The 26,054-nt window shown below is 44.1% G+C and overlaps 1 protein-coding gene and 1 long non-coding RNA gene across 3 annotated transcripts in view; one reads left to right on the forward strand and one right to left on the reverse strand.

Annotated features, from left to right (window-relative positions):
- The window catches only part of MTAP (methylthioadenosine phosphorylase), a 58,562-nt gene that overhangs the window by 1,884 nt on the left and 30,624 nt on the right, over positions 1 to 26,054 (forward strand). For both annotated transcript variants that reach the window (XM_077912136.1, XM_077912137.1), the window contains exons 2-4: positions 10,757 to 10,843; positions 12,102 to 12,160; positions 22,158 to 22,325. In XM_077912136.1, the coding sequence (XP_077768262.1) occupies positions 10,757 to 10,843; positions 12,102 to 12,160; positions 22,158 to 22,325 (314 nt within the window). The remainder of the gene's footprint in view (positions 1 to 10,756; positions 10,844 to 12,101; positions 12,161 to 22,157; positions 22,326 to 26,054) is intronic.
- LOC144322294 (uncharacterized) lies at positions 1,870 to 24,474 on the reverse strand. The gene is made up of 4 exons (XR_013387886.1): positions 23,607 to 24,474; positions 22,136 to 22,468; positions 12,839 to 13,515; positions 1,870 to 5,903 (listed from the first exon to the last, which is right to left on the reverse strand). It is a non-coding gene; the product is annotated as an uncharacterized LOC144322294 (long non-coding RNA).

Raw genomic sequence — 26,054 nt, forward strand, 5'->3', positions numbered from 1 at the left:
CACTGGTTGAAACTTATTAAAAGTTAGTGCTTAATGGGGGGGGGTGTGAAATTAATCTCGCATGACTTTTTTCCAGCAGTTCTGGTGTTTTATAGGTTATTATAAGTGTTACTAGGCCACAGCTTTCAGTGGGTAAGCAGGAAGTGATCAACTTTCCCTTACAGGAATACACTTAAAAGTGATGTTAAGAGCAGTTCTGGTGTTTTATAGGTTATTATAAGTGTTACTAGGCCACAGCTTTCAGTGGGTAAGCAGGAAGTGATCAACTTTCCCTTACAGGAATACACTTAAAAGTGATGTTAAGAGCAGGATGATTTTTAAAATTTTAAAATTTAAATCCTATTTAATTAACATATACCGTATTGTTAGTTTCAGGGGTAGAATTCAGTAATTCATCAGTTGCATAAAACACCCAGTGCTCATTACATCATGTGCCCTCCTCAGTGCCTGTCACCCACTTATCCCATCCCCTTACCCCCATTCCCTCCAGCAACCCTCAGTTTGTTTCCTGTAGTTAAGAGTCTTTTATGGTTTGCCTCCCTTGCAAAGAGGGATGATTTTGAAAAAACAGTCTCACTTCAGTCTTGTTTGGCATTTTCCAGCCACGCAGCTTCCCTGCAAAATTAGTGCAGTGCATTTAAGTGCAGAATGGGCGCTGATTAGAGCCCTGATGTAAATATTGAATGATGTATATTTTTGGTTTTGGCAAGATGCTGAATATAAAATTAAGAGGTACAAATAGCGCTAGGCCAGCCTGCTGATTGCTCTTTGAGCTTAGAGAGGTGACAGCTTTGCTCTGAGAATCCATGACAGTGACACCAAGTCCCCCAAACTGCTGAGGCATCATCCTCTACAGGAGACAGCAGGTGCCAGTGTGCAGAGCAAAACAGGTTCATAAAAACCATACCCTATCCTCTGATCATAGACTGCGGAACTAGAACATTTCTTAAGACCATATAGCCACACAGACCCCTTTTGGTGGACATAAAGCTGAGTCCCAGAGAGGTTGACCAAGCTGTTCAGAGCTACACAGGTGGACCTAGATCGAGAATTGGGCCTAGAAACTGGTGTTCCACCAACTAGATGCTGTGAGGCAGTTCTGAAATCTAACATGGGGTCTTTGGGCCCCATTTTATTATGTAAGTAGGGAGATCATGCCACCTGTTCCCCCCCCCGCCATGGACACTTGCCCATGTTATTCATGACAGTTGTTGTCTGGGAGGACCTCAGGGAGACATGATCCTCCAGCGTCAGACATGGGCAGGTGGTATGCATGACCATGCAGAGGGATGAACCGGTCTTTGGCACCCAGACAGAACATTCTAAAGGGCTCTTTCAATGGGCTATGGCTCCCCCAGGCAGCTGCCCAGCCTTTGTTCTGGAGGGTTAAAAATAAGCCTTATTAATCATGGTTCTCAGGACAAGGTGGGGATGTAGTCCTATCATAAGTGGGTAGTGGCCTACAGTAAAACTGCATTGAGAGACGGACAAGTCATGGAGTCGACTGGGACGACAGACCTTTTAAGCTCTCCTTTTGGCTCCCTGATTATAGCTGGCCAAAGCCTTCGGACTGAAAGTCCCTAAGTGACTCTCAGAAACCAAGGAACAACCCTCAAGTCCCAGTTGGAAGCCAAAGAACCAGCTAGCCTTCATGTTTTTGTTTAGTCCACAGTGGCATTTTGGGTAGGACAGTCCCTCCTTTTGTAGGACTGTTCTGAGCATTGCAAGACCTATTGCGCATCTTGGACGCCTCCCCACAAAATGCCCCAGTCTTCGTGGCAGCCAGAAATGTCCCCTTGGGTTTCCACACACTTCCGGGAGAGCCAGTACACACTTGGTTGAGGGACCTGGGCCAGATCCCTGATACAGAGACTGGTGAGGAGAGGTATGAGAGCCCACTTTGTATCCTGACCAGCAGAGAAAGACCAAGAGATAAGGAGACTTTTGTTGTTGCTTGCAGGGATGTTTTTTATTTTGTTTCTGTTGGAGATGGGGGGATAGACAGAAATAATGACGGGTACTAATGCGTTATTTCATTGGATTCTCATAATTCTGCGGATTAAGGAAGAATCTGACCGTTTCTGTACAGATGAGCAAACAGGTGATAGAAATTTTTGTGTGCAGTGGACCTTCATCCTTCACTGTGATTGTGATCATGGTATTCTAGTCTGTGCCTCAGAAGCATCTAAAGTAGTGATTCTCAAAGTGTGTGAGGCATCCGCACCTGCCGGGGGATTTGTTAGAAATGCACCTTATTAGGCCCTGTCCCAGTCCTGCTGAATCAGAAGCACTGGGTTGGGGGCCCCGCAATCTGGGTTTTGAAAAGCTTCAGTATAGGGCAGCCCTGGTGGCGCAGAGGTTTAGCGCCGCCTGCAGCCCAGGGTGTGATCCTGGAGACCCGGGATCAAGTCCCACGTCAGGCTCCCTGCATGGAGCCTGCTTCTCCCTCTGCCTGTGCCTCTGCCTCTCTCTCTGTGTCTCTCATGAATAAATAAATAAAATCTTTAAAAAAAAAATGAAGAGCTTCAGTATATTCAGATGCCCTCAAAAGTGTGACAAGTGGTGACCCAGAGAGCTTGGAAGACCCAGGCATCTTCATTTTTAACAAGCTCGCCAGGTGATTCGTGATGTACTAGTTTTCTGTGGCTGCTATAACAGTCACCACAGCCTGGATGGCTTAAAACTGTGCAAATGCATTCTCTCACAGTTCAGGAGGTTAGAAGTACAGAGTGAGTCCTGCTAGAATCTGGGCAGCTTCTCTTGGGAGATCCAAGGGAGAGTCTGTTTCCTTCCTTTTCCATCTTCTAAAAGTCACCAGCATTTTTGGCATCATGTTGCCTTCTTCCTCATTGGACCATCTTACAGGGGCGCTTATGATCACATTTAGGTCCTACCAGATAATCCAGGATAATCTCCCTATCTCAAAACTTTTGATTTAATCAGGTAAGGTGACGTTCACAGGTTCTGGGAATTAGGACACAGATAGTCACAGACAGTGACCTTCAGTGAGCCCAGATTTTGGAAATTCCTGGTCTGGGCCCTAGAGTGAGGTGCTCAGTGCTGCCTGCACATTAGAACTACCTGTGGAGTTTTAAGAAAACAGACTTTTCCTTTCCCGATTAAAAAGAGTCTCTAGAATCTTGGACCTGAGCTTTGGTATTGAAAACTCCCCGTGGGATTGAGGAACTCACCGGGTGGGGGCACCAGGAGGATTCCTGCTGTTGTCCCACAAGTAGGAGGGAGCTCTATAGAATACAATAAACATTGAGGAAAATGCTTCTCAAAAAAAAAAAAAAAATGGGCCATTTCAAGAGGTAAACTATATCTTCAAGAGGGTGTGTCTACCCATTAGAATAGCATCCTGACTTTGTAGGAGGAGATTGGTTAAGTAAAAATGATGGATGTTCTGTGTCATAAGATTGTCTCTGACCAAAATGTTGCTTTACTGTATTAGTTTGCCAGGCTGCCATAACAAAGTACCAAAAACTGGATGGCTTTCTTCATAGCCTGAGGGCTGGAAGGCCAAGATCAAGGTGTCAGCAGGGTTGGTTGCTTTAGAGGCCTCTCTCCTTGGCTTACAGACAGCCAGCTTCGTCCTGTGCTTCACACGGTCTTCCTCGGTGTGTGCTTGTGTCCTAATCTTGCTTTATAGGGACAACAGTCATAGTAGATTAGGGCCCTCCCCATGACTTCATTCAACCTCAATGATCTCATCAAAGATCTTTTTCCAAAAATAGTTACATACTGAGGTATGGGCGTTAGGACTTCAACATATAAATTTGAGCCAGTTCACCATGACCAATGCCTACAAGGGTGGCTTAGAGAGGAGCATCAGATCCAAGATAGAGCCCCCAGCCATCTCTGTGGACCATATTGCAGGTTTTAAACAGGCCATCCAGACTGAGACATTTGGCCACTCTCTCTCCATACAGCTGGCCTTTCAGGATTTTACAAGGCCCTGGGAGGCTCAAAGCCAGGTTGTCTTAATAAATGGAGAACTTCTGTCTGTTGCGCCTGCCAGATATGTCAGTGGCAACCAGAGCTGAAGGACTGAAGTGCTCAGATCAGGGATAGCTGCCAGCTTGAGCTCTGGTCCTCTCACCTCATCATGAATTTGAAGCACTCAGAGGCAGCCCAGCTCCCTAGCAGGAGTTAGTCTGAATTGCTTGGGCTTAGGTGTTTTAAGAATGCCGTCATGCAGTGCTGGTTTCTTTAAGGTAATGTATCTAGGCCTCAACGTGATGGTGAGTGGTTCTTGAAACCAAGTAGTATATGTGTAATTTCCTGGGTCCAGGTCCTAGGGGAAATAGACACAGGGTAGGGGTTCGTATGAGCCCTTTCAGCATTGCTGGAAATAACCATTCTGGCCAACATTCAGATAAAAGGCTTTTGCACTCTAAGGGAGGAAGTCAAACCCTCTTTTTTTTAAAGGAAAATGATGCAGTGGCCTGCTGTGGGAAAGTATGGGATGAACCCGTAGCTGTTAAAAGTTGGCAATGACCATGATTGACCAAGGGTTCTCTATTTCAGAACCTTATCTTGTGTAAAGAAGTCCCAGCTGAGTAGGACTGGCCCAGAAATTCCATCCCAGTCCTCAAATATATTTCTAGGCAGCCTGGGACTACCTGGACTAAGGACTGATGCTTTTGGCTCAGGAGGCCTAGTAAGGTCTTGTCCTTGCTTCCTGAATGTGGATGAGGTCACTGATGGAGAGGCCCCTCCCTTTGGAAGTGTCATTGCCCAGGGTCATTGTTTCTATACTTACCCTGTGACCTTGGCCCAGAACTTGACCTCTCTGAGCATCAGATTCCTCAGTACATGGAGAGAATACGACTTTCCTAAAGGGGTATGATATAAAGGACTCCAGGGGGTATCAAGAGACAGTAAATCATCGCAGTTGAGCGTGAAAAACCACTCCTATTCCAGCTTTGCTTCTGACAATTTGTTAGGAGTTTCTTAATTTGATACTTTTCTTTTGTCTTTGGGAAAATGAGTATAATACTGTAAGGCATATCTTATGGAGTGGTTGTGAAGATCAGATGAGGTAAGGTGGCTGGGGCACTGGGCACAGTGCCTGGCACATCTCAGTACTCAGACACAGTGACTTTATCACTGAGGCAGGTACAGAGTCAGCTGTTGGATTCAGAGGCTCCAGGCCTGGGAGTTCCATGCTGGTTATCCTTTGCTGTGGGGCCAGCAGGTGGCGACATTGCCCCATCCTGGCGCTGAGATCCTCCCTCTGCTGCAGGAAGATGGTTAGTGGACCATTTCCCGGTGTGGCTATATTGTCCTGTGTACCTTGCAAGATACGACTGTCTGTAAACAACTGGAGCCTGTTGGGTGACTGGACACGCTCACCTACAGATCATTCCAGCGCCAGAGACCCCATCCCAGCGTTTCTGGGGAGCAGTAGCAGGTCTTGCTTTCATGGCCAGTACATGTTTCTCTTCCAGGGCTTCCTAATGCAGTCATGCAGCCTGGGAGCTGTGGACTGAAGCTTGAGGCTGCTGACCTCTCGGGCTTACGGGTGCTGAACTTTGGCAGGACCTCTCTGGTGGGTGTTTCTTAGTCACTGCTGTGATGCTGGGCTAGCTTGCCCCAAACCGAGAGGTGGTTTCACCACAGTCAGTTTTGTTTTGTATGTGCAAGCCTGAGACTCCAGTGTTGAATCCAGAATATGAGATGCCATGGCCCAGGGGACCTCCAGAAAGAGCCAAGTCAAAGTGGTAAGAAACCTCTAAAAAGAGGAGAGAGGGCAGCCCTGGTGGCGCAGCGGTTTAGTGCCTCCTGCAGCCCAGGGCGTGATCCTGGAGACCCTGGATCGAGTCCCGCGTCGGGCTCTCTGCATGGAGCCTGCTTCTCCCTCTGCCTGTGTCTCTGCCTCTCATTCTCCCTCTGTGTCTCTATGAATAAATAAATAAAATCTTTAAAAAAAAAAAAAAAGAGGGGAGAAAAAAGGCAGAAATTTTCAAGAGCAACAGAATCCCCCAACTGCTGAGTATAATTTCAGAGTCAGCAGTTCAGTTTTGTGACCTGGGGTGAGGACACAGGCTGGGCAGCTTATTGGGTCCCCACCACCCCATGATCTGGGGTGCTTCGCGGATGTATGAAATGAAGGATAAAATGGAGTAGCCAGTTAGAGGAAGGATTAAGATTCTATAAAACCTATTTAAAGTTTTTTTTTTCTAGTGCATTGGCATGATTTAAGTGTACTGACTTAAATGAACACTTCTGTTGATGGGAAAACTGGAATATTGGTTAGTCTTAGGATGTTAATGAGGTAGCAAGGTAGGAGAGAGATGTGGGGTTGGCACAGAATGTGTAACCTGCTGTGGTTTCAACAACCTACCACAAGGTGGCACCAACTTCAAAAGCTAGTTTAGCCAACTTTAGGAAGTTGTGGGGACACTTCCAAGTTCTGAATCACGTAACTAGCAGTTCTTCAGTAAAATCTCACTAAATTGCCCCTATGGTTTTGTTTTGTTTCCAGAAAACTGGGAGCCAGAGAGATCACCATTTCCCCATATATTACTATAAAGTCAACTTGTATAACCTGATCTGAAAATTATTCAAATGTTCAGTGAATTCTTAATTCTGGGATTTTTTTTTTTCTTTCTCAAGGAGCTGTGTTTTTCATTTAGTAGAAATTTTACTCAAGCGAAAATAGGCTTAAAGCTTTTCACTGAAAAAAAAAAATAATGCTCAGTCACTTTCCATTCAGTTTTTAGTAAAAGTGTCCTCTCTCTAACCTGTCACTGATAATTTAAAAATTATTTTTCCTTTAGGAATTATCAACCCAGAGAAGCTTTAATGATTTCAGTCACTTAATTTTTAGTCAACACTTCAGTTAATATTTAGTTGTCTTTGTAACTGTTCCTGTTTGTGTTTATTAGTCATCAAATTAGATTAACCCTGGAGTTGCAGTACCAGATTCCTTTTTTTTTTTTTAATTTTTTTTTTTTTAAGATTTTATTTATTTATTCATGGCAGACACAGAGAGAGAGAGGCAGAGACACAGGCAGAGGGAGAAGCAGGCTCCATGCAGGGAGCCCGATGTGGGACTCGATCCCAGGTCTCCAGGATCACACCCTGGGCCGAAGGCAGCACCAAACCACTGGGTCACCGGGGCTGCCCACAGTACCAGATTCCTGTAACTCCCATTAGCCCTCGAAGATAGCTGTTAAGTTCATCTCTGCAAAATGCAATACAACACTTGAAATTTAAAAAAAATTCAGAGCTACCTTTGCATTATTCATATTGACTATATAAGAGGGATGGTTTGATTTTATAAATATACATGAGGCTAACTTTCTGCTTTTCCAGACTCTTATTCATGATCTCTTACAGCTCTGTGATTTTAGTGGCATAGGAAAGAGAATCTTTCTTGTTTCTTTATCAAATGGTATAATGAGGAGGAAACATTACCAACTTGGTATATAGAATATTTTCTGTCCTGGAGGTCTTTTGAACATTCCTTATTTCATAACCCATTTAGAAGACAAAATAAAATTCATTAGAAAGTACTGTCTGCATCCACACATGTATTTCTTGGGTTTTTTTTTTTTTTTTTTTTTTAAGATTTTATTTATTTACTCATGAGAGACAGAGAGAGGCAGAGGGAGAAGCAGGCTCTCTGCAGAGCAGAGAGCCTGGCTCAGGACTCAATCCCAGGACCCTGGGATCACAACCTGAACCAAAGGCAGACACTCAGCCACTTAGCCACCCAGGTGCCCCTAGGTTTGGTTTTCTAACTTAAGCTAGCTAAAGTATCTTTCTGTGCTAATTTGTTAATTTTCAGAGTCAGCAATAAATGTCCTAAACATGACCCCTGTTTTGGTTATTTCTGGAGTATGGAAGGCCCTCAAATATTTATTGAATGGGTGATTGTTTTTCAATAATGTGCAGTTTTTAAAAAGGACTGGGGCTGAGAGGAGTTAGGATGACAGAGGAGTAGGGGACCCTAAGTTTGCCTGGTCCCAGGAATTCAGCTAGATTGCTATCACATCATTCTGAACACCTGTGAAATCACTCCGAGATCTGAGAAAAGAAATGGTGCAATTCTACAAATAGAAAAGTGACCACTTTTTGGAAGGTAGGAAGTGTGGAGACATGCATCTGGGGTGATATGTTGGAGAATACCTTCTGGGGAGGGAGCCTCTGGCAGCCGGCACTAGGGAGCGACAGAGCAGCAGAGCCCGAGATGGGAACCTCAAGGATTCTGCTGTGCTGAGGGACATCCCTGCTGAAAGGCACTGGGGTGGCACAGGGCTGAATCCTAGGTGGGACAGTGCACAGGTCACAGGAAGACCAGGGGCAGCCGGCTGCCGTCAGCGAGCCCAGAGGTGGGATCTCGGCTCTGGGAGGGCATAAAGCACTAACCGTGGCACAGTCCTGACTGCTTTGTGGTTGGGTGACTGCTCTCCAAGTAGGGCCCAGCAAGCACCAGACCCTCCCTCCTTGTAGGGTAGGGATAGAGGGAACATTCCTCAATATCTTAAAAGCTATCTATGAAAAAGCCCACAGCGAATATCATTCTCAATGGGGGAAAAACCCAGAGCCTTTCCCCTAAGATCAGGAATGCGAGAGAGGTGTCCACTCTCACCACTGCTATTCAACATGGTACTAGAAGTCCTAGCCTCAGCAGTCAGACAACAAAAAGAAATAAAAGGCACCCAGATTGGCAAAGAAGTCAAACTCTCACTCTTCTTCATAGATGATACTCCATATAGAAAGCCCAAAAAACTCCACCCCAACATTGCTAGAACAGATACAGGAATTCAGCAAAGTGGCAGGATATAAAATCAACACACAGAAGCCAGTTGCATTTCTGTACACTGCCAGTGAGGCAGAAGAAAGAGAAATCAGGGAATTGATCCCATCTACAACTGCACCAAAACCCATGAGATATGTAGGAATAAGACCAAAGAAGTAAAGGATCTGTACCCTGAACATTAGAACACTGATGAAAGAAATTGAGGAAGACACAAAGAAATGGAAAAACATTCTATGCTCAGGGGTTAGAAGAACAAATATTGCTAAAATGTCTATGCTACTCAGAGCAGTCTATACATTCAATGCAATCCCCATCAAAATACCATCAGCATTTTTCACAGAGCTGGAACAAGCAATCCTAAAATTTGTATGAAAAGACCCCAAATAGCCAAAGGAATATTGAAAAAGAAAAAGCTGGGGGCATCACAATGCCTGACTTCATGCTATGTTAAAAAGCTTGATCATCAAGACAGGATGGTACTGGCACAAAAAACAGACACATAGACCAATGGAACAGAACAGAGAATCCAGAAATGGACCCTCAACTCTATGGTTAACTCATCTTTGACAAAGCAGGAAAGAATATCCCATGGGAAAAAAGACAGTCTCTTCCACAAATGATGTTGGGAAAATTGGCCAGCCACATGCAGAAGAATGAATATGGACCATTTCCTCACCCCATGTGCAAAAATTGACTCAAAATGGATTGAAGACCTAAATGTGAGACAGGAATCCATCAAAATCCTAGAGGAGAACACAGGCAGCAACCTCTTTGACCTCAGCCACAGCAACTTATTGCTAGACACGTCTCCAAAGGCAAGGGAAACAAAAGCAAAAATGAACTATTGGGACTTCATCAGGATAAATGCTTCTGCCCAGCAAAGGAAACTGTCAACAAAACTGTAAGACAACCTACAGAATGGGAGACTATATTTGCAAATGTCTTATCAGATAAAGGGCTAGTATCCAAATCTATAAAGAACTTATCAAACTCAACACCCAAAAGGCAAACAATCCAGTCAAGAAATGAGCAGAAGACATGAACCGACATTTCTCCAAAGAAGACCTACCAAAGGCCAACAGACACACAAAAGAATGCTCAACATCACTCGGCATCAGGGAAATACAAAACAAAACCATGATGAAATTCCACCTCACACTGGTCAGAATGGCTAAAATTAACAACTCAGGAAACAATAGATGTTGGTGAGAATGCAGAGGAAAGGGAACCTTTTTACACTGTTGGTGGGAATGCAAACTGGTGGACCACTCTGGAAAATAGTATGGAGATTCCTCAAAAAGTTAAAAAAAGAACTACCCTACCACCCAGCAATTGCACTACTAGGTGTTTGTCCAAAGGATACAAACATAGTGATTCGAAGGGGCGCCTGCCCCCCAATGTTTACAGCAGCAATGTCCACAATAGCCAAACTATGGAAAGAGCCCAGATGTCCATCAGCAGGTGAATGGATAAAGAAGATGTGGTGTATATGTACAATGGAATATTAGCCATCAGAAAGATTGAAATCTTGCCATCTGCAACAACGTGGATGGAACTAGAGGGTATTATGCTAAGTGAAATAAGTCAGAGAAAGACAAATACCATATGATTCCACCCACGTGGATTTTAAGAAATAAAAACGATGAACATAGGGGAAGGGGAGGAAAAATAAGACGACAATAGAGAGGGAGGCAAACTAAGAGATGCTCAACTCTAGGAAACAAACTGAGGGTTGATAGAGGAGAGGTGTGGGGTGTGGGGTAACTGGGTGATGGGCATTAAGGAGAGTACTTGATGTAATGAGCACTGGGTGTTACATGCATCTGATAGATCACTAAATTCTATCTCTGAAACTAATTTTTTTTAAAAGCAACTGGGGCTTAGGAATGGAGAAGAGTATATATATATAGTGAGTTTGCTTGCAATAATTTTGTTTCTAATGAAAAATGATCAAATCTGTTGTCTTTTTATTGTCTCCTTTAGATTGGGATAATTGGTGGAACAGGCCTGGATGATCCAGAAATCTTAGAAGGAAGAACTGAAAAATATGTGGATACTCCATTTGGCAAGGTTAATATCCATTTAGTGGAGACATACCAGCTTTTTCCTTCTTCTTGCTGGCTTGATTTTTAAGTTCACAAAAAAATTGTTTTAATTACCTTCATCTTGGAAGCACAGAGCTGTCTGCCCCAGGGTGAGAGGGGTCACTGGCCCTGTCCTTGGGTCCTAACAGCTGAGACAGTGTTCCTAAGAATGCCTTAGACTTCACAGATTATGAACATGCACATAGGACTTTATAATTTTTATCTCTAGAAACCAGATTCTCATTTCAGAGATAGCAACTACTTCTTCAGATCTCTGCATTCACATTAGCTCCTCATTTGCTTCTATGTCTTCCACGCTCATTAGACAGACTGATGGCAAACAGAAATAAATAATGCAAAGTAGCCCTTTTTTAGTAAGCCCTAGCCCAAGGCGGGGATTTCCTGAGGATCCAGAAAGCAGTGGCATAACTGAACTAAAAATCACACACTCTCCCTTTTCTGTTAAAATGATGCTGTTCTCCTAGCTCCTGTGTCATCCATCAGGATGAGGTGTCTACCTTCTAATTCCATAGTGCTGCTTCCAAACACAGCAGTTCTTCTGGTCCTCCTGTGAGGATCCCTGCATCTGGCAGCCCAACCCAACCCTTCTTTCCAGCCAGGTCCTCAGACCTCATGTTCTCTAGGACCTGCTCTCAGCTTAGCTCATCTCATGGCCTCATGTTTGGTTAACCCTCTCCAGTTTTCAGGACCTTCCCCTCCCTTACTTCAGGCCATCCCATGGCCACCCCCTCCCTTACCTTAAGTCATCCCATGGCCATCCCCTTCCTTGCCTCAGGGTATCCTGTGACAGCCTTAGACTTGGTTAACAGGACAAGCGGTTCCAATGCTGAGTTCTTAAATTCTGTGACAGTGGCCTCCTTATTGCCTGTCACTTGCACATCTGTTCTCATAGCTACCAAATACCGTTGACACATCTGTATTTGAGCAGTGTGACATCAGAGTCCCCCGGGGTGCTTGCTCCAAATAGATCATACTAGGTAGTATCTGTTCATGCACCCAAGACAACCCTCCCAGTCCCATGCACCTCTGTGCTTAAAGAGGGCTCAGTAAGCATTCCTTATTGAGTGATTAAGTTGGTGAAATCTGGACTCTTCCTTCCTTCCAGTGGATCTTCCAAGTTTCCATGAATCCTGTTGTGGTCAAACAACTGAAATGATGGTTTTTAAGTTGTCCTGTGAATGTTTTCAAGTCTTAGGTTGTAACCATTTTCCCTTATGTTCAAGCCTTCTGATGCCTTAATTTTGGGGAAGATCAAGAATGTCGATTGTGTCCTCCTTGCAAGGTAAGATACTTTTAAGCTTTTTGAATGTTGCTGCTATCGGAGGGATGAAATTCTGGAGAGTGTAATGGTGTGGGTGTGTGAGTATCTGGTGTTAGAGCCAGAGCATCTAGGGCACTTTTATACCCCACTCACAGTTTGGGAGCAAACTGTAGTGACTTTGGAGGTCAGAGATCTCACCCACTCCCCCACCCCCCCTTAGGCTGGAAAAGTGGTCAGCATCCTCAGTGAGCCATGGAAGGAGTCTGATTAAAATCAAAGCTTCTGGTTTTAGTTCTAACTGCAAGAGGGGAGATGCTTTCCCTTGTTTATTGTTTTTCTCCTAAGTAACAAGATAACTTCTTCATTCAGGACTGCTTCATTTGTTCCTTGTGGAATAATAGTTACGGGTTTACCAGGAGTGGGTTCCCTTTGGTATCCACACTGTTTCCTGGACAAGACTAGCAGGGGCACATCATTTTTACCACGCAGTTGGGATTTAGTCAGACTTACACGTATGAGTTTTCTCTTGCTGTGGAACAAATGATCATACATATAGCAGCTTCTGACAACATAGCATCCTGCATTTTCTGAGCACCAGGAGCGTGGGTGCAGCTTAACTGGCTCCTCTGCTCAGGATCCCATAAGGTCAACTCAGGGCCTGGTTCTCACCTGGAGCCCCAGGTTCTCATTCAGGCTTACCTGCTTGCTGACAGAATGGGTATCCTCACAGTTGGAGGCCTGGGGCCTTCAGCTCCTATGGGCTTGTTCACTTTCTTGGTCATGTGGTGTCCTCCAGGTTCCCGAGGGGCTCTCGAGGGCATGCTGGTGAGGTGGAAACCTCATCATGGAGGTGACCCCCAGCACCTTTGGTGGAGCCCATTGGCCAGAAGCAAATCTCAGGTCCACCTGCAGTGGCAGGATCACCCTATAATCTGCCATGCCACAGTTCTGAAATGGAAGTGACTTTGCTGAATCCAGTAAAACTAAATTGTAGTTTTAGATGGTCACATGGAGTCCATTTCAGGCAACCTCCTTTATTGGAGGATTGATTCATTTTTTTTCTAGGCTCTAGGAGAAAGCAGCTGGTGGTGTGGCCCTCTGGTGAGGCTTTTATGCTCCCACTCATTGAACGGAATCGCCTTGGACTGTGGACTCTGTCCCTCTGATGCACATGTTTCTTAACGACTTTGGATTTTTTAATTTCTATTGAGAATCCCGATTAGTGTATTGGAGACTAGCCTTAGGAAGATGCATACACTTCCTGGGCTTACGTGGACCTCCACCTTCTGAGAGGTCATCTGTCCGCTCGGTAAAAACCGTGACGTGCTCTGCCTCTCTGAAATTACATACAGAGCATTCTGATGTTTTTCACAGTCCTGTTGGTGAACAGAAAAGTTTTTTCTCAATATTAATACGAGATGAGTAGGGAGGAGCAAGATGGCGGAGGAGTAGGGTCTCCAAATCACCTGTCTCCACCAAACTACCTAGAAAACCTTCAAATTATCCTGAAAATCTATGAATTCGGCCTGAGATTTAAAGAGAGACCAGCTGGAATGCTACAGTGAGAAGAGTTCGCGCTTCTATCAAGGTAGGAAGACGGGGAAAAAGAAATAAAGGAACAAAGGCCTCCAAGGGGGAGGGGCCCCGCGAGGAGCCGGGCTGAGGCCGGGGCGAGTGTCCCCAGGTCAGGAGAGCCCCGTCCCGGAGGAGCAGGAGCTGCACCGACCTTCCCGGGGGAAAGGGGCTCGCAGGGAGTTGGAGCAGGACCCAGAAGGAAGGGGATGCCCTCGGGCTCCCCGGGTCAGTAACAGCAACTGCGCACCCAGGAGAGTGCGCCGAGCTCCCTAAGGGCTGCAGCGCGCACGGCGGGACCCGGCGGGACCCGGAGCAGCTGGAGGGGCTCGGGCGGCGGCTCCGCGGAGGGGGCTGCGCGGCCCCGGGAGCAGCTCGGAGGGGCTCCGGCAGAGGAAGAGGCTCCGTGCGGAGGGGGCTGCGCGGTTCCAGGAGCAGCTCGGAGGGGCTCGGGCGGCGGCTCCGCGGAGGGGGCTGCGCGGCCCGGGAGCGCGAATCCACCAGCGCAGGCTCCGGAGCACAGGGCGCCGGGACACAGCCCAGGATCCCGCCTCCCCCGGGACAGGCAGAGGCCGGGAGGGCCCAGGACAGCGAGGACGCTCCTGCCCCAGCTGAGCAGATCAGCGGCCCCGCCCCGGAGCCTCCAGGCCCTGCAGACGGAGTTCCTGCCGGAGCTGAATCCAGGGCTCCAGAGCTGCCCCGCCACTGGGGCTGTTCCTCCTGCGGCCTCACGGGGTAAACAACCCCCACCGAGCCCTGCACCAGGCAGGGGCACAGCAGCTCCCCCAACTGCTAACACCTGAAAATCAGCACAGCAGGCCCCTCCCCCAGAACACCAGCTAGACGGACAACTTCCAGGAGAAGCCAAGGGACTTAAAGTACACAGAATCAGAAGATACTCCCCGGTGGTTCTTTTTTTGTTTGTTTGTTTTTGTTTTTGTTTTTGTTTTGTTTTGCTTTTTGATTTGTTTCCTTCCCCCACCCCCTTTTTTTCTCCTTTCTTTTTCTTTCTCTTTTTCTTCTTTTTTTTTTTTTTTCGTTTTTTTTTTCTTTTTCTTCCCTTTTTTTTTCTCTTTCTCTTTTCTTTCCTTCTTTCTCTCCTCTCTTTTTCTCTTTTTCCCAATACAACTTGCTTTTGGCCACTCTGCACTGAGCAAAATGACTAGAAGGAAAACCTCACCTCAAAAGAAAGAATCAGAAACAGTCCTCTCTCCCACAGAGTTACAAAATCTGGATTACAATTCAATGTCAGAAAGCCAATTCAGAAGCACTATTATACAGCTACTGGTGGCTCTAGAAAAAAGTATAAAGGACTCAAGAGACTTCATGACTGCAGAATTTAGAGCTAATCAGGCAGAAATTAAAAATCAATTGAATGAGATGCAATCCAAACTAGAAGTCCTAACGACGAGGGTTAACGAGGTGGAAGAACGAGTGAGTGACCTAGAAGACAAGTTGATAGCAAAGAGGGAAACTGAGGAAAAAAGAGACAAACAATTAAAAGACCATGAAGATAGATTAAGGGAAATAAACGACAGCCTGAGGAAGAAAAACCTACGTTTAATTGGGGTTCCCGAGGGCGCCGAAAGGGACAGAGGGCCAGAATATGTATTTGAACAAATTCTAGCTGAAAACTTTCCTAATCTGGGAAGGGAAACAGGCATTCAGATCCAGGAAATAGAGAGATCCCCCCCTAAAATCAATAAAAACCGTTCAACACCTCGACATTTAATTGTGAAGCTTGCAAATTCCAAAGATAAGGAGAAGATCCTTAAAGCAGCAAGAGACAAGAAATCCCTGACTTTTATGGGGAGGAGTATTAGGGTAACAGCAGACCTCTCCACAGAGACCTGGCAGGCCAGAAAGGGCTGGCAGGATATATTCAGGGTCCTAAATGAGAAGAACATGCAACCAAGAATACTTTATCCAGCAAGGCTCTCATTCAAAATGGAAGGAGAGATAAAGAGCTTCCAAGACAGGCAGCAACTAAAAGAATATGTGACCTCCAAACCAGCTCTGCAAGAAATTTTAAGGGGGACTCTTAAAATTCCCCTTTAAGAAGAAGTTCAGTGGAACAGTCCACAAAAACAAAGACTGAATAGATATCATGATGACACTAAACTCATATCTCTCAATAGTAACTCTGAATGTGAACGGGCTTAATGACCCCATCAAAAGGCGCAGGGTTTCAGACTGGATAAAAAAGCAGGACCCATCTATTTGCTGTCTACAAGAGACTCATTTGAGACAGAAGGACACCTACAGCCTGAAAATAAAAGGTTGGAGAACCATTTACCATTCGAATGGTCCTCAAAAGAAAGCAGGGGTAGCCATCCTTATATCAGATAAACTAAAATTTACCCCAAAGACTGTAGTGAGAGATGAAGAGGGACACTATATCATACTTAAAGGATCTATTCAACAAGAGGACTTAACAATCCTCAATATATATGCTCCGAATGTGGGAGCTGCCAAATATATAAATCAATTATTAACCAAAGTGAAGAAATACTTAGATAATAATACACTTATACTTGGTGACTTCAATCTAGCTCTTTCTATACTCGATAGGTCTTCTAAGCAAAACATCTCCAAAGAAACGAGAGCTTTAAATGATACACTGGACCAGATGGATTTCACAGATATCTACAGAACTTTACATCCAAACTCAACTGAATACACATTCTTCTCAAGCGCACATGGAACTTTCTCCAGAATAGACCACATATTGGGTCACAAATCGGGTCTGAACCGATACCAAAAGACTGGGATTGTCCCCTGCATATTCTCGGACCATAATGCCCTGAAATTAGAACTAAATCACAACAAGAAGTTTGGAAGGACCTCAAACACATGGAGGTTAAGGACCATCCTGCTAAAAGATAAAAGGGTCAACCAGGAAATTAAGGAAGAATTAAAAAGATTCATGGAAACTAATGAGAATGAAGATACAACCGTTCAAAATCTTTGGGATGCAGCAAAAGCAGTCCTAAGGGGGAAATACATCGCAATACAAGCATCCATTCAAAAACTGGAAAGAACTCAAATACAAAAGCTAACCTTACACATAAAGGAGCTAGAGAAAAAACAGCAAATAGATCCTACACCCAAGAGAAGAAGGGAGTTAATAAAGATTCGAGCAGAACTCAACGAAATCGAGACCAGAAGAACTGTGGAACAGATCAACAGAACCAGGAGTTGGTTCTTTGAAAGAATTAATAAGATAGATAAACCATTAGCCAGCCTTATTAAAAAGAAGACAGAGAAGACTCAAATTAATAAAATCATGAATGAGAAAGGAGAGATCACTACCAACACCAAGGAAATACAAACGATTTTAAAAACATATTATGAACAGCTATACGCCAATAAATTAGGCAATCTAGAAGAAATGGATGCATTCCTGGAAAGCCACAAACTACCAAAACTGGAACAGGAAGAAATAGAAAACCTGAACAGGCCAATAACCAGGGAGGAAATTGAAGCAGTCATCAAAAACCTCCCAAGACACAAGAGTCCAGGGCCAGATGGCTTCCCAGGAGAATTTTATCAAACGTTTAAAGAAGAAATCATACCTATTCTCCTAAAGCTGTTTGGAAAGATAGAAAGAGATGGAGTACTTCCAAATTCGTTCTATGAAGCCAGCATCACCTTAATTCCAAAGCCAGACAAAGACCCCGCCAAAAAGGAGAATTACAGACCAATATCCCTGATGAACATGGATGCAAAAATTCTCAACAAGATACTGGCCAATAGGATCCAACAGTACATTAAGAAAATTATTCACCATGACCAAGTAGGATTTATCCCTGGGACACAAGGCTGGTTCAACACCCGTAAAACAATCAATGTGATTCATCATATCAGCAAGAGAAAAACCAAGAACCATATGATCCTCTCATTGGATGCAGAGAAAGCATTTGACAAAATACAGCATCCATTCCTGATTAAAACTCTTCAGAGTGTAGGGATAGAGGGAACATTCCTCGACATCTTAAAAGCCATCTATGAAAAGCCCACAGCAAATATCATTCTCAATGGGGAAGCACTGGGAGCCTTTCCCCTAAGATCAGGAACAAGACAGGGATGTCCACTCTCACCGCTGCTATTCAACATAGTACTGGAAGTCCTAGCCTCAGCAATCAGACAACAAAAAGACATTAAAGGCATTCAAATTGGCAAAGAAGAAGTCAAACTCTCTCTCTTCGCCGATGACATGATACTCTACATAGAAAACCCAAAAGTCTCCACCCCAAGATTGCTAGAACTCATACAGCAATTCGGTAGCGTGGCAGGATACAAAATCAATGCCCAGAAGTCAGTGGCATTTCTATACACTAACAATGAGACTGAAGAAAGAGAAATTAAGGAGTCAATCCCATTTACAATTGCACCCAAAAGCATAAGATACCTAGGAATAAACCTCACCAAAGATGTAAAGGATCTATACCCTCAAAACTATAGAACACTTCTGAAAGAAATTGAGGAAGACACAAAGAGATGGAAAAATATTCCATGCTCATGGATTGGCAGAATTAATATTGTGAAAATGTCAATGTTACCCAGGGCAATATACACGTTTAATGCAATCCCTATCAAAATACCATGGACTTTCTTCAGAGAGTTAGAACAAATTATTTTAAGATTTGTGTGGAATCAGAAAAGACCCCGAATAGCCAGGGGAATTTTCAAAAAGAAAACCATATCTGGGGGCATCACAATGCCAGATTTCAGGTTGTACTACAAAGCTGTGGTCATCAAGACAGTGTGGTACTGGCACAAAAACAGACACATAGATCAGTGGAACAGAATAGAGAATCCAGAAGTGGACCCTGAACTTTATGGGCAACTAATATTCGATAAAGGAGGAAAGACTATCCATTGGAAGAAAGACAGTCTCTTCAATAAATGGTGCTGGGAAAATTGGACATCCACATGCAGAAGAATGAAACTAGACCACTCTCTTTCACCATATACAAAGATAAACTCAAAATGGATGAAAGATCTAAATGTGAGACAAGATTCCATCAAAATCCTAGAGAAGAACACAGGCAACACCCTTTTTGAACTCGGCCATAGTAACTTCTTGCAAGATACATCCACGAAGGCAAAAGAAACAAAAGCAAAAATGAACTATTGGGACTTCATCAAGATAAGAAGCTTTTGCACAGCAAAGGATACAGTCAACAAAACTCAAAGACAACCTACAGAATGGGAGAAGATATTTGCAAATGACATATCAGATAAAGGGCTAGTTTCCAAGATCTATAAAGAACTTATTAAACTCAACACCAAAGAAACAAACAATCCAATCATGAAATGGGCAAAAGACATGAACAGAAATCTCACAGAGGAAGACATAGACATGGCCAACATGCATATGAGAAAATGCTCTGCATCACTTGCCATCAGGGAAATACAAATCAAAACTACAATGAGATACCACCTCACACCAGTGAGAATGGGGAAAATTAACAAGGCAGGAAACAACAAATGTTGGAGAGGATGCGGAGAAAAGGGAACCCTCCTACACTGTTGGTGGGAATGTGAACTGGTGCAGCCACTCTGGAAAACTGTGTGGAGGTTCCTCAAACAGTTAAAAATATACCTGCCCTACGACCCAGCAATTGCACTGTTGGGGATTTACCCCAAAGATACAAATGCAATGAAACGCCGGGACACCTGCACCCCGATGTTTCTAGCAGCAATGGCCACGATAGCCAAACTGTGGAAGGAGCCTCGGTGTCCAACGAAAGATGAATGGATAAAGAAGATGTGGTTTATGTATACAATGGAATATTACTCAGCTATTAGAAATGACAAATACCCACCATTTGCTTCAACGTGGATGGAACTGGAGGGTATTATGCTGAGTGAAGTAAGTCAGTCGGAGAAGGACAAACATTATATGTTCTCATTCATTTGGGGAATATAAATAATAGTGAAAGGGAAAATAAGGGAAGGGGGAAGAAATGTGTGGGAAATATCAGAAAGGGAGACAGAATGTAAAGACTGCTAACTCTGGGAAACGAACTGGGGGTGGTGGAAGGGGAGGAGGGCGGGGGGTGGGAGTGAATGGGTGACGGGCACTGGGTGTTATTCTGTATGTTAGTAAATTGAACACCAATAAAAAAAAAAAAAGAAAAAAAAAAAAAAAAAAAAAACCAAAAAAAAAAAAAAAAAAAAAAAAAAAAAAAAAAAAAAAAAAAAAAAAAAAAAAAAAAAAAAAAAAAATATTAATACGAGATGAAGCAAGGGTTGTTTAATAACAATCCAACACGTGGTACATGTGGGTGGCTCAGTGGTTAAGCATCTGCCTTTGGCTCAGGTCATGAACCCGGGGTCCTGGGATCGAGTCCCACATCAGACATCAGACTCCCTCCAGGGAGCCTGCTTCTCCCTCTGCCTATGTCTCTGCCTCTCTCTCTCTCTCTCTCTCTCTCTCTCTCTCTTTCTCTCTCTCTGTGTCTCATGAATAAATAAAAATTTTTTAAAAATCTTTAAAAAACAATCCTATGTGCAGGTAGTATTATTAACCATTTCACAGATGGAAAAAAATCAGGCTGAGAGCACTGAGTGGCTATGAGGGGGCCCCACCACTAGTGAATGGCAAAGCTAAGACTTGAACCCAGGCAGTTTTACTCCAAAGCCCAAACTTAATCGTCAGTGTAGAAAGTGAGATTTTTGTGTGTTCACCTACTTCTTGAAAGCCTGTTTCTGCATTATCACACATAAAGGACCCTGGACTCGACACTGCCTTTTTGTGGTGGACCGTTTCACCCTTCTATTGGTAGTTTCTCAAGTGGCCCAGAATAATTTTAACTCTATGAAATGCTGCTTATATAATGTATCATCAGGGCACCACTCAGTGGTTGAGTATCTGTCTTTGGCTCAGGTCATGGTCCTGGGGTCGAGTTGCACATCGGGCTCCTCACAGGGAACCCTCTTCTCTCTCTATGTCTCTGCCTCTCTCTGTGTGTCTCTCATGAGTAAATAAATAAAATCTTTAAATATATATATAAGTGTATCACCTAACATGTGAATTTTAAAAAAATAATTTTAGAAATTGGGTTCCCTTGACTGGCCATTTACTGGCACTCCTGGTCGTGTTCTGCATTCCAGCGAGGAGCAGAGATAAGGGCCTTACCCTCTCGGGGCTAATTCTAGTGGGAAAGATAGACATGGAAAAGGAACTGTAGTTTGAGCTAACAACAGGTGATAGAAAGAAAAGAAGATAGTGATGTGATTCTGACCCACTGGTTATGAAAAGCACTTCTCTGCAGAGGTGATGTTGGAGTCGAGACCTAAACCGGCCAGAGACTGAAGCAGGAATGAGCATAGAGGCCAGGAATGAGCCAGAAGGCCAGTAAGGCTGACTTAGGATGGGAGGAACACGGTCAAGAGCTGAGGCTGCGTAGTACACTGGTACCCAAGTGGTATGAGGGCCATCATTAGGCGTTTGGATTTTATTTGAAGTATGGTAGGAAGTCATTGGTGGTTGTATTAGTTTGCTGGAGCTGGCACAGAATAGGTGAAAACAGAAATTTGATTGTTCACAGTTCCTGGAAGCTAGAATTCCAAGATGAAGGTGTCAGCAGAATGGGCCTTCTGAGGGCCTGGAGGGAAGGACCTATTCCAGGCCTCTTTTTTTGTGTGTTTTTTTGTTTTTTTGTGTTTATTTTTGGCTTGCGGATGGCCATCTGCCTGTGCCTTCCCACATTCTTCCCAGTGTGCAAGTCTGTATCCAGATCTCCTTTTCTTGTAAGGACACTGGATTGGGATCTACCATAATGACCTCATTTTAACTTCATTATCTTACTAGAGTCTCTGCAAATACAGGTGCATTCTGGCATACTGGGGATTGGAACTTCAAAATAAGAACCACGAGGGGACAGGCACACAATTCAGGCACTAACAGTGGTCATATGTGAGGCGACTAGTTCTTGGATGAAACCTGCTAGTGTCATAACAGCAGGGAATTATTTTTAAGGTTTCATTGACTTACTTGGGTGATCAGATCAGACAAAGGAATGGAGAGGTCAACTGGAAATTTGAGTTTCTATTTCTCTTTTGTACCTTTCTTCATTGGCACCTCTTGTTTTCCATGTTGGGGCTCCTGTGAAACCATCTGCCTCAGACTCTGGGGGAGTGGGTGCACCAGAGGATAGACACCGTCTATGTCTTCCTTACTTGCTCTTTTTTTTTTTTTTCTTACCTGCTCTTGATAGGAACATAAATACATACCACGTAAAGGCAGCGTGCACTTTAAGACCAAATAGTTTGTATTTGCAGTAGGCTAGTTACAGCCTCGCCTCTGCCCATTCTTTCTGTGACCATAAAAGTGCTCTGATGGAAAGGGCTAGAAGGCACTGCTATAAATTAGTTTTCTCTTCTTACCGGTATTCGAGTGCCCTGTTCACTCACCCTCTGCATTCACTCCTCGCAGGCACGGGAGACAGCACAGCATCATGCCTTCAAATGTCAACTACCAGGCGAACATCTGGGCTCTGAAGGAGGAGGGCTGTACACATGTCATAGTGACCACAGCTTGCGGTTCCTTGAGGGAAGAGATTCAGCCTGGCGATATCGTCATTATTGATCAGTTCATTGACAGGTGAGCAGGTCATCTGAGATGCTTTAGGCTCATGTAAAATCATTCCCAACCCAAGCAGATGTTGTATGGGGACCCAGGAGAGAAGGGGGAGGCAGGCCCACAGACTTGCTCTTAGCTTTTCATTGTGGGATGTTTTTAAACATCTGCAAACCAGAATAAGAATCCACTCTCAGGTTACCAGTTCCCAGCTTTGCCATTTATCAGTTCACTGCAATCTGTAACTTGAATAGATAAGGACTCTCTTTTAGAAACAAGCACATCACCTAATATTTCCCTAGTCTTGGCTGTCTAGACAGTGCTCCCCTTTTCCTTGTTGTCTCACAGACCTTGTTTGTTTTTTTCAAAAAAGGTGCCAGAGGGGCTCCACTCGTTACACGCATGAGCTGATAATGTTTCGGCCACCTCCTTTTTTCCTTTTCTTTTGTTGTCCTATGGTGTCCCCAGTTCGGATTTTACTGACCGCATCCTTAAGTGTCACTTAGTGTCTTCCCCTGCTGCCAACACAGGTTACTTGTAAACCAGCATTAGCTCTGAGGGCTGAATAAGAACCGGGTTCAAATTCTTGGCAGGAAACCTCCCTTCTGCATCAAATCAGCAGGCGTGTAATGTCTGGTTGTCTTTGGTGTTAAGATTGACCAATTGGTTTGGGAGTTAGGGACTCTTTTATTATTTAATTGTACAAGTACTAGATAACATTCCTTTACTCTCCCCCCCGCCCCCCCAAAAAAATCACCAGTATTAGACTGCCAAGATCCTGGGCTTTTTCAACATTTAGAATTAGTTGAAGAGGGGCACCTGGGTGGGTCAGTTGGTTAAGCATCCAGCTCTTGATTTAGACTCTGGTCATGATCTCTGGGTCGTGAGATTGAGCCCTGCATTGGGCTTCACCCTCAGCGTGGAGTCTGCTTGAGATTCTCTCTCCCTCCCCCTTTTCCGCTTTCTCTCTCAAATAAAAAAATAAATAAAATCTTTAAAAAAAAAAAAAAAAAAAGGAAAGAAAAAAAAAAGTTGAAGAAATCACAAGGGAAACCGAGTGGTCTCCAGGGGATTGCTTCCCACGGCGCCCTGCCCCCTTACAATTCCTAGTGAAAGGAACCACCTCCCAAGATGTTCTGGATAGAGACCGGTGTCTGCACTCCATGCCTGGAGTCAATGGTGGGGAGAAGTCGCACAGAGTATAAGCCATTTGGTGGATCCTGCTGAAGTCCCCAGAGCATCATCTCTGTCCTACCCTCCCCATCTGCTGTCTCTGAGTTTACTACACCCCCAAATGCCTCTTACCTCTTCCATGGGAGGAAAGTTTATTCAGTCCAGTTCTCTGAGTCTTCTTCCTATTAGGGATCTGTTCTAATTTAGAGTCTATCAGAAGCATTCTTGATGGTTTCCTGATGGAGCGAGACTATTAAGTTGAACCGTATGAAATTGACCATTCTGTAGGTCAGAAATAGTTGAGGGGCACCTAGGTAGCTCAGTCAGTTAAGTGTCTACCTTCAGCTCAGGCCATGATCCTGGGGTCCTGGGATTGAGCCCCGCATCAGGCTTCCTGCTCAGTGGGGAGCCTGCTTCTCCCTCTCCTTCCGTCTGCTTCTCCTCTTGCTTGCGCTAGCTCTATGTGTCAAATAAAATATAAAAAAGAAGAAGAAGAAGAAGAAGAAGAAGAAGAAGAAATGACTGAAAATCAGCACTTTGTAGGGGGGAGGGCAAGATGGCGGAGGAGTAGGGTCCTCACCTCACCAGGCTCCACCAACTTACCCAGATTACTGTCAAATCATCCTGAAAACCTACGAATTCAACCTAAGATTTAAAGAGAGAATAGCCGGAACACTACAGAGAGAAGGGTTTTTGTTTCTAACAGGGTAGGAAGGCGGGAAAAAAAAAAGAATCCAATGGGGAATGCGATGGTTACTGCGGGAGCTGATTCCAGAGCTGGAGAGCTGGCCACCGCCACTGTTGTTCTTCCTGATGTCACCCTGTGCCTGGGAGAGGTGGGGCCGCCAGGGAACAAGGGACTCACAGGACAAACAGCTCCACTGAGCCTGGCACCCAGCGGGGGGCGGGGCAGCTCCCCCAGGTGCACACACCTGAGAACCAGCACAGCAGCCCCTCCCCCAGAAGGCCAGCTGGAAGGATGGGAAGAACAAGTTCTTGACCAAGCAGTGCTGGAAAGCTCCAGGGGAAGTTGAGGGGTTTACAGTATGTAGAACCAAAGAATACCCCTCCTTTTTTTTCTCTTCCTTTTTCCAGTACAACTCATTTTTATATCAGACTGTAAATTTCCAATTTTTTTCTCTTTTCCCACCTTAACTACAATATTTTACCACCTTTTCATTTTTAAGATTCTTCCTTTTTGACTTTAATATTAATTTCTACAATTACAGGTCCTAGATATATTTCCCACTTCTAGATTCTCTTCAACATATGCAACTTAATTTTTTTTTTAATTTTTATTTATTTGTGATAGTCACAGAGAGAGAGAGAGAATGAGGCAGAGACACAGGCAGAGGGAGAAGCAGGCTCCATGTACCGGGAGGCCGACGTGGGATTCGATCCCGGGTCTCCAGGATCGCGCCCTGGGCCAAAGGCAGGCGCCAAACCGCTGCGCCACCCAGGGATCCCTGCAACTTAATTTTGGGAGATATACAAGATATGTTGTTTTTGTTTTGTTTTTTGAGAAATCTGCCTCATTTTGTTTTACAATGGTAGAAGTTAATACCTTCTAAAACATGACCAGTATGCACCCAGAACCAAGTGGTATACTGTGCTGGTTCATTCTGTGAGATTCTTCATTCCCATTCTGCCTCCCTCTTTTATCTCCTTTATTATGTTTTGGTGGTCAATACTGGGGCCTTCTACAAGTATTTCTGGTTTATATAAATTTGGGACTGAGCATCTTCTAACATACAGAACTTAATATACTCAGAAACAAGAGGATCACCCTCTAGGACCCCTCAGGTAGACTACATTCTCCCTCTACTACCACTTCGTCATGACCACCATCTCCCAGTCCCCCTCCCCTTTTTTTTTCTTTGTTTTTCTTTTTCTCTCTTCTTTAGGATTCCTGGCCTTTTATTTTTTACTACTTTGTTTTAAAATTTGTTTTTCACTTTAGTGGTTCTTTTGTTTTATTTTGTTCTGATCTTTGTTTTCAATTTCTGGTCTCTGACTTTAGCAGAATCATCTAGGGTGAAATTTACTTAGGTTGTGGTTGACTCTTGATGCAGCCCACTCATACAGCCACTCTGCAATGAGCAAAATGACTAGAAACAAGAACTCACCACAAAAGAAAGAATCAGAAACAGTACTCTCTGCCACAGAGTTACAGAATTTGAATTACAATTCGATGTCAGAAAGCCAATTTAGAAGCACAATTATAAAGCTACTGGTGGCTCTGGAAAAGAGCATAAAGGAATCAAGAGACTTCATGACTGCAGAATTTAGATCTAATCAGGCTGAAATTAAAAATCAATTAAATGAGATGAAATCCAAACTGGAGATCCTAAGGAGGGTTAATGAGGTAAAAGAAAGAGTGAGTGACATAGAAGACAAGTTGATGGCAAAGAAAGAAGCTGAGGAAAAAAAGAGAAAAAGAATTAAAAGACCATGAGGAAAGGTTAAAGAAAATAAATGGCAGCCTCAGAAGGAAAAATCTATGTATAATTGAGGTTGCAGAGGGCACCAAGAGGGACAGAGAGCCAGAAAGCATATTTGAACAAATCATAGCTGAGAACT

Source organism: Canis aureus, chromosome 10, assembly GCF_053574225.1.
Source record: "Canis aureus isolate CA01 chromosome 10, VMU_Caureus_v.1.0, whole genome shotgun sequence".
Classification (NCBI taxonomy): Eukaryota; Metazoa; Chordata; class Mammalia; order Carnivora; family Canidae; genus Canis; species Canis aureus.